General features: G+C 42.4%; 1 protein-coding gene across 1 annotated transcript; it reads right to left on the reverse strand.

Annotated features, from left to right (window-relative positions):
* Positions 1-7,072: 7,072 nt before the first annotated feature.
* LOC143511587 (uncharacterized) lies at positions 7,073-8,546 on the reverse strand. The gene is made up of 5 exons (XM_077001178.1): positions 7,913-8,546; positions 7,761-7,831; positions 7,515-7,685; positions 7,375-7,424; positions 7,073-7,291 (listed from the first exon to the last, which is right to left on the reverse strand). The coding sequence occupies exons 1-5, from the start codon at positions 8,080-8,082 to the stop codon at positions 7,199-7,201; spliced, it is 555 nt and encodes a 184-aa protein (XP_076857293.1). The 5' UTR covers positions 8,083-8,546; the 3' UTR covers positions 7,073-7,198.
* Between the last annotated feature and the right edge of the window lie 202 nt (positions 8,547-8,748).

Consider the following 8,748-nt stretch of genomic DNA (forward strand, 5'->3'; position numbering starts at 1 on the left):
TTTTTGACATCTTTAATATACAGAGCCCAATAGAACCATATACACTGAAAACATGCAGCGGTATAGCACAGGTGGCAGGTAGACGAGCATGTGACTACATAGTCGAGACCTTCGATGGAAAAATGAGTTTTCCCCTACCAACTCTCATAGAGTGTAATGCAATTCCCAACAACAGGGAAGAGATACCCACTGCTGAAGCCGCCTTTTACCACCGCCATCTGAAAGCAATAGCCAAGGAAATACCACCTCTAGATCCAAGTGCAGATATACTGCTGTTGATAGGACGAAACCTCTTGACAGTTCACAAAGTGAGGGAGCAAATTAACGGCAGACACAACGACCCATTTGCACAGAGGCTTGACCTAGGCTGGGTCATCGTTGGTGAGGTGTGTCTTGGCAAAGCTCACAAGCCAAGTGAAGTGAACACTTTGAAAACACATGTATTGGACAATGGCCGGCCAAGTTATCTCACTCCCTGTGAAAGCCGTTTCAATGTGAAAGAAGACTTCAGTTTGAGCCAAGTTAAAACCATTTCTAATGCATTGCCATCTGCTCACCCACACAAAAGGTCCACAACTATAGAAATAGGCCAGACTGTCTTCTGTCGCACCGATAAAGACAACCAGCTCACTCATTCTGTTGAAGACATGGTCTCCCTGAAGAAGATGGAAGAATTCTTCAAAGATGACACTAACAGTTGGGTCGCACCACCCAGACGCACACTTCCCGACAATCGTTCTTATGCCTACCAGCGGCTTAGGTCTCTTCGACGTACGCTTGAGAAGAAACCAGAAATGAAAGCACATTTTGTAATTCTTATAAGTTGGAAGTCTATCTCCCCCCCTTCTTATTCAATCTGGTTTAAGGATGTCATGTTTTTCTTGCGCCTTGAAAAAATTAAATTTGGATTGAGAGGCTCAACAGACAATTTCTATAGGTACTGGAAACCCTTTATAAATAACTTTGAGTCTTTCCCACAAATGCCTGAGGAGGACTTGAATAATCCCATCCCCTAATATATATCCTTTCCCCTATTCCTTTCCTTTTTCTTTTTTTTTCTTCTCCACTTTTTTCCCACTCTCTTTATATATATATATATTTTTTTTATTTTTTATTTATTTATTTTTTTAATCAACATTATCTTGGTCAATTGTTTCAAGTTTTTCTTTTTTCTATATTATGTATGTTTTAAGTCTTGTCGTTTTGCTTGTTGTAAGGTTCTGAAAATAATAAAAATATATTTAAAGAAAGCACATTTTGTTGAATTCTTGAAAAAAATGCTTGAAAACCGACATGCAAAGCTCGCACCACCTTATAACAAGGACAAAGAGAACTGGTATCTCCCTATATTTGGTGTATATCATCCACAAAAGCCAGGAAAAATACGTGTGGTGTTTGACTCAAGTGCGCAGTTTGATGGAGTGTCCCTCAACGATGTACTGCTCTCAGGCCCAGACCTGAACAACACCCTTTTGGGCGTGCTACTTCATTTCAGGAAAGAACCGGTCGCCATCACAGCTGATATCGAACAGATGTTCTACTGCTTTGTAGTGCAGGAAGATCACAGAGATTATCTCCGCTTCCTGTGGTATGAAGATAATGACCTCACTAAAAATGTAGTGGACTATCGAATGAGAGTGCATGTCTTCGGAAATAGTCCCTCTCCGGCTGTGGCGATTTATGGGCTGAGGATGGCAGCAAAGGAGGCAGAAAGTGAATACGGAACTGACGTCCGAAAATTCATAGAGGAAGACTTCTATGTCGACGACGCGTTAAAGTCTTTCTTGACTGAAGCTGAGGCTATTGATGTCCTACAGAGAGCTCAGAAAATGCTCGCTCTCTCAAATCTGCATCTCCACAAGATTGTATCTAACAAAGTAATGAACGCATTTTCCCCTGAAGATAGTGCCAAAGATGTCAAAGATCTCGATCTAGCAACAGATGAGTTTCCAGTCCAACGCAGCTTAGGGGTGTGTTGGAATCCCACAGCAGATACGTTCACATTCCAAGTTCCACCGGAACAAAAACCCTTCACTCGCCGTGGCGTACTCTCAACAGTAAACAGCTTATTTGATCCTCTTGGCTTGCTTGCACCTGTAACTATCAAAGGAAGACTACTCCTTAGAGAGCTCTCCGGTAGCAACCTTGAGTGGGACAGCCCTTTGCCACAGGACATGTATGATGAATGGAGAAGATGGCACAATTCACTGCAGAGTCTCAAAAATCTGCACATTCCTCGTACCTATGTCACATTCTCCATCTCGCAAGCTACCTCCATTGAACTTTGTGTGTTCTCAGATGCCTCTGTGAAAGCCATTGCAGCAGTAGCTTACCTGAAGGTAACACGCGAAGATGGTCACAATGAAATTGGATTCGTCATGGGTAAGGCCAAACTAGCTCCAGTACCGGAGCTCACCATTCCACGATTAGAGCTCTGTGCTGCGGTGCTTGCTGTTGAGATGTCAGAGGTTCTCAAGGAAGAACTGAAAATAGAGATTGACAGAACCACGTTCTACACTGACAGCAAAGTGGTGTTAGGATACATCAGCAATCAAAATAGAAGATTTCATGTATATGTGAATAATCGCGTCCAGAGAATCAAGCTATCCTCTTCACCAGATCAATGGAGATATGTTCCGACACAGCAGAATCCCGCTGATCACGGCTCTCGGTCTGTAGCCGCAGAAAAACTTGCTAGTACCACATGGCTGGATGGCCCAGCGTTTTTTCTCAACCGAGAGGCTGTCTCCCAAGGCAAAGGTCCATTTGAACTTGTTGATCCGGAGCTAGACGTTGAAATTCGGCAGAACGTAACTGCGCTCGTGACCGCGACTGCTCAAGGTGCCTTAAGTTCTTCCCGGTTCGAACGGTTTTCAAAATGGACTGCTCTCATTAAAGCAGTGGCCTACCTTTGCCACATCTCTCACAGTTTCAAGTCAAAAGATGGTAGCGGTTGTAGCGGCTGGCACCTTTGTAAGGCAAGTCTCACAGATGAAGCATTAACTCAAGCAGAGCACACAGTCATCAGGTGTGTTCAACATGAAGTCTATGCAGAGGAAATAAAATGTATCACAACAAAACGAGACATACCACGTCATAGTTCCCTTCATAAGCTTAATCCAATGATTGATGATGAAACCTACTGCGTGTAGGAGGACGTCTTGCAGAGTCTAACTTGCCAAAGCAGGAAGCCAAACCTCTTCTAATACCAGAAAAGCATCATATTGCTATGCTACTCATTCGACATCACCATGAAGCCGTACAGCACCAAGGACGACACTTTACTGAAGGGGCTGTAAGAGTGAGTGGCTTATGGATAGTTGGTGCCAAGAGATCCATCAGCAGTGCAATCCACAAATGTGTCACTTGCAGAAAACTGCGAGGGAGAACAGAGCAGCAAGCGCAACCGCCGAGCGCTTACAGTGTGATCCTCCATTTTCCTTTGTTGGTCTTGATGTAATTCGGACCATGGGACGTTACGACACGCCGCACTAAAGGTGGTCAAGCCAACAGTAAGAGATGGGCAGTCTTGTTTACTTGCATGTCTACAAGAGCTATCCATATCGAAGTGATTGAAACTCTGAGCTCATCCAGTTTCATTAATGCTCTTCGTAGATTTTTTGCAATCAGAGGTCCTGCTAAACAGCTGAGATCAGACTGCGGAACCAATTTCATGGGAGCCTTCAAGGAATTAAAAATGGATTCTCAAAAGCCTGGTGAGACAAGTGTGGAGGACTACTTACACAAGCAGAGGTGTTCCTGGGTGTTTAATGCACCCCACTCATCTCACATGGGTGGCACTTGGGAGCGTATGATAGGCATTTCAAGACGCATCCTAGATTCAATGCTCTTACAAGCAGGGAACCCTCCACTAACTCATGAGGTCCTGACAACGTTAATGGCTGAGGTGACAGCTATTGTCAACGCGAGACCCTTGGTACCTGTTTCCTCAGATCCAGAGGCCCCTTTGATCCTGACTCCTTCAACCTTACTCACCCAGAAGTCTGTTTCAATCCCAATTCCACCTGGTGACTTCACCAAGGCTGACATGTATAAACATCAATGGAAGAGAGTCCAAGCCCTTGCCGATACATTCTGGGCTAGATGGCAGAAAGAATACCTCAACATGCTTCAGACTCGTCAGAAATGGCAGGACAGAAAGCCAAACTTGAAGGAAGGAGACATCATTCTTTTAAAGGACAAACAACTAAAAAGAAATCAATGGCCTATGGGAGTCGTAGTGAAGACCTTTCCGAGCAGAGACGGAATTGTCAGGAAAATGGAAGTGAAGGTTGCACATGGCAAGACTGCTAAGACCTTCTATAGACCTATTTCAGACTGTATTCTCCTTTTGGCTTCAAGAGATTAGTCAAAGTTTAAATAAGTCATAGTGGCATTCTTAAAATAATGCCAGGCGGGGAGTGTAATGGAGAGTCTATTATTTAAGTGTTTCTTCAGGCCTATAGAGGGCGCAAGTTTGCGTAGTTCGCTGTGTTGACACTGTGTGTAGCAAGGAAGAACTGTTCGTGAGGTAAGCTAGGCATAGTAACCATAGTAACCTGAAACCATCTACCACTTTCTACCCCTCCAAGCGGCAATACAAGTGAGTCTATTGTAGTAATTTGGATATATCTAATGTATGTGATTATATAGTGAATATAATTCAATTTAATTTAGAATGTTCTGTTTCTGGTTAATTACCATATTGTGATTTATGTGCTGAGTGCATTTCTGTATTTCTGTTGTTTCAGTTTCACACTTTCTTACATTAAATCCTGTCATATACAACACGCGTCTGTTCCTTGGAGGAAGTGGTGTATGAAAGAGTTTAGCTGACTGCGAATCCCAATACAGGACACGGGGTCACATTGGGTGAAACAGTACAATCACAAAAAATAAAATTCTTTGTACCTGAGTATTAATAATTATTAATACTGAGTAATTTAGGCGAAGATACTTTTAGGTATATATTTATCCCCATACTTCCTCTTTTGTGTTCAAATTACAAGCAAATCATATCACTCTGCAATTTACATATGTTCAGTATAAATAATGTAAATGTGTGGTTAACTTAATGATGCAAAAAGGAAATGGACACAGACAAATACCTTACCAAGATTTTCATACAGGTGATACAAATAATCCAAAATGTATGCTATAAAAGAACAGCTAACAGTGAAGGCTGAAGGCTGATTGACCATGGCATGCCCATTTGTAGAGAATCCAGTAGATGAGGGAGCATGTGTAGTGTGCAGAGCATTCATGCTACCAGCTCCAAGGTCATTCCAGGACAGGACAGATCCACTGGGCTTTCCGGATGACTAGTTATTTGAGCACTACAGGTTCAGAAGACACAGTATTATATATCTTTGTAAATTACTGGGGCCATATATTGAGAAGACCACTAGACGTAGTAAAGCTCTTACCAAACCCCAAACGGTCTGTATCGCTTTGCGCTTCTTTGCCAGTTGTGCATTTCTGTACAGCGTTGGGGATGCATAACATCTTAGTAAGACAACGGTCTGCCGCGAAATTCGAAAGGTTTACCTTGCGCTTAAGCGTTTCCTTAATATATTCATCAAATTCCCTGGTCACAGAGGCATCCTTCCCATCCTTTTCAGAACAGCTGGCATGTATTCATGAGAAGTAGTGTTGGTTTGATCAGTAACTTGGAGTTAAATGTATGACTTTAACAGACACTCTTATCCAGAGCACTTACCAAAGTGCTTTGTATTCATCTTAATCAACTATTTCATGCTAAAATTCATTCAATTCAAAATGCATTGAATTCTCTAGGATTTCCAAATGTCATTGGTGCTCTAGACTGTACTCACATCTGGATAAAGGCTCCATCTGTACCCATGGAGGCAGACTATGTGAACCAAAAAATTATTTCACAGCATCAATGTACAGGTACATGCAAGTTTTGCCTACCCAACAGAAAATGTAAAGCATGTCAGTTTGAACAACTTTCACCCTTTGTCACTTTTGCCATTGTTCTAAATGGTTTGCACCAGACAATTTCTATTCTCCAACATTGAGGCAAAATGGCCCGGCTCGGTGCACGATTCCAGGATATTTCGTGCCTCCTCACTGGCACAGAGGTTTGCCCAAGGTAAGAATACTCCAACCACACAAAATAGTGCAGATTTGGCCTCAGTGTTTAACTCTACTCCTTATAATCGTAGGTGCTTTGCGAACGAAAGTTGTTGAGCGGGGGGGTTGCGAACGAAAGTTGTTGAGCGGGGGGGGGGGGGGGGGGGGGGGCGTAACACTCGTCTGAAAATAAATTCTCCGGTTTGAAATATAGTCTCCCGTAAAAAATTTTTGGGCATTTGGGTCTGTATCCAGTTAATCAGGAATGTGATTGGGTCCGGACAGGACGGCGTTCGGGTCCGGATCCGGACCGCGGTCCGCCATTTGGTGATACCTGTTCTAAGACAAGGGCATGCATTGAGATGGCATTTGGACAGTTAAAGAGCAGATTTAACTGCTTGCGCCATCTCAGAGTCACCCCTGAGAGAGCCTGTGATATTGTAGTACCCTGTGCAGTTTTGCACAATGTGGCAATACTGCAAAAAGAAGAAATGCCAACAGTGCAGTTGGAGCAATGGGAAGAAGACATTTTAATTGCAGACCACATGGATGGTAGAGCTATGAGGGACATGTATGCAAACACTTACTTTAGTTAAGGGAATATTTTGTTTGCATTTGTTCATTAACACTATTAACATAAAACAAGACGCCATTTCTTTTTGGAAAGATAAATTTATTAATTGTCTTGCTGAGCCTGTGGACAGAAGAAACTTTGATTTACTTATCTTGCAAAAACAAGCATGTGAGACCTTTTTGCAAATACTCACATTTTTCTCCATTTTCTTTATTTCAAGCTCCAACTTCCGTATTTTTAGTTTTTTGTATTGCAGATCTGCTTTTTTACATTCTATATCTTGGAGCAAGTACATTTTGTAGATCTCACTAATCATGGATTCCTTTAAGACTGAAGTATAGTCAAGATTGAGAAGTATTTATTCATGTTGAACTGCATAACTACTACTCACGTGTTCTCTTGCAGAGGTGTGAGCTCTGGACATGGAGGCCTGAGGGTCTTCTTTCTGTTCTTCCATTTCCTTTAAACACAACACAAATCATGAGATCACACAGCACATTAACAGACAGATACATAGACACACACGCCTTACAGAACAGGCAGACACTGTGTCCTTTCTGAACAGGCAGACACTGTGTCCTCATCCTCCTGTACCATTCTGGATGGTCCGGCAATCTCCCCCTGCAAACAACAAATTAAGACACATAAATGTTAACGATCCTCAGGGTTCAGTCATAAGAAATAGGCTGGTTTATGGTACTCACATCATTGTCAAATACAGGAAGGTCCAAAAGAGTCAGCACACCCCCCACCACTGTAAAATTTTTGTCATCAAGAATACAATAATACTATGATGTAGCCTGTAAGAACAAAAATGTAAAATCTGAGAAACAACTGAACCTACCTTTAACATAAGGCTGTGTATCATGAGGACAGACAGGATCAGATGATGTTCCTCCTTCGATTCCCACAATGATGAGGCGTCCGCTGTTTTGCTCTAAAGCAAGGTCTTCTGCAGGAGTGAGGGCTGCTACAGGAGGCCCACCACCACCAGCAGCAGTTTTCTTTCTGGTTGCTAAAATATTTTATACAGTTATTTAATATGGTGTTTTACCTTTTCCTGCACATTGGACTAATCAACTGTACTTACCATTCTGGAGTATATTTTTATATTTCACCTTGACCTGCTGCCACGTTCTCTTAACCCCGCTCATGTTACTTCTAAATCAGGAAATTATTAACATTATTAATTTACTATAACACTTTTTAAATGCCAATGAATGGATTAAATTATATGCTCACACATTTAATCTGTCTGCAATATTATGCCAGGCAGCTTCTCTGGCTTTATTAATACAGGACGTGTTGCCTTTCTTCATAATAACGTCTTTGTATTCCTCATAAAGATGTATGAGTAGCTCCTGTTCAGCAAAAGAAAAAAAAGCTGCTCGTTTCTTCAGCTCTTTCGACATTTTCTTGCATTTTCGAATATCGATTAGTGAGGCTGTGTAAATACTGTGTGCACGCGCATGATCGCCGATTACAAAAGCCTTGCTTGAATTAGCGGGAACAAGTTGCGTCTGGATTTCGTTTTAGTGGAACGGAACTAGACGGAAGTGAACTGTTTGGCTAACTCAAGCGAGGCTCACTCTAATAAGCGCCGCTTTCATAAGCTCGCTTCGTGGAATAGCCCCCAGGGGGGTATTCCACGAAGCGAGCTAACTCAGTAAGCCGGGCTTTTTAAGACAAGCCTGGCTCATTTTGCTCAAATTCGGTTCCACGAAAGAGGCTAGACTTAAGCCTCGCTCAGTTACTACAGCAACATATACGTTTGAACTAACCTGCTCCGTACCAGGCTAGAGTTGAGGCTTAGCTTAGCGGGACCGCTTCTATTGGCTGAGCAGCGTGATGTCAGTCTCACCATCCGGGAAACTGAATTGAGGAACAAGGTTCCGCTGCAATTATATCCATTAAATTGCTGTGGATGTAGCATATCATATCATATCTTTATACATTGTGGTATGGCTGAAAGACCATAATATTGTTGTTGCTGTATCTGGGGTCAGCGGTGACAATTGTGGTGGCTATACGAGTTGAGTATTAATTACAGGCCACGCCCACTGTTGAGAGTGCACCGT

This window comes from Brachyhypopomus gauderio, chromosome 4, assembly GCF_052324685.1.
Source record: "Brachyhypopomus gauderio isolate BG-103 chromosome 4, BGAUD_0.2, whole genome shotgun sequence".
NCBI classification, from domain to species: Eukaryota; Metazoa; Chordata; class Actinopteri; order Gymnotiformes; family Hypopomidae; genus Brachyhypopomus; species Brachyhypopomus gauderio.

Bases quoted from the DNA above. Each gene is read 5' to 3' on its own strand.
- LOC143511587 (XM_077001178.1), bottom strand. From the start codon at position 8,082: ATGTCGAAAGAGCTGAAGAAACGAGCAGCTTTTTTTTCTTTTGCTGAA. The intron at 7,686-7,760 runs GTAAGTACAGTT...AAAATATTTTAG, and splicing joins TAAAAATATACTCCAGAATG to CAACCAGAAAGAAAACTGCT. The intron at 7,425-7,514 runs GTAGGTTCAGTT...AAAATTTTACAG, and splicing joins TACACAGCCTTATGTTAAAG to TGGTGGGGGGTGTGCTGACT.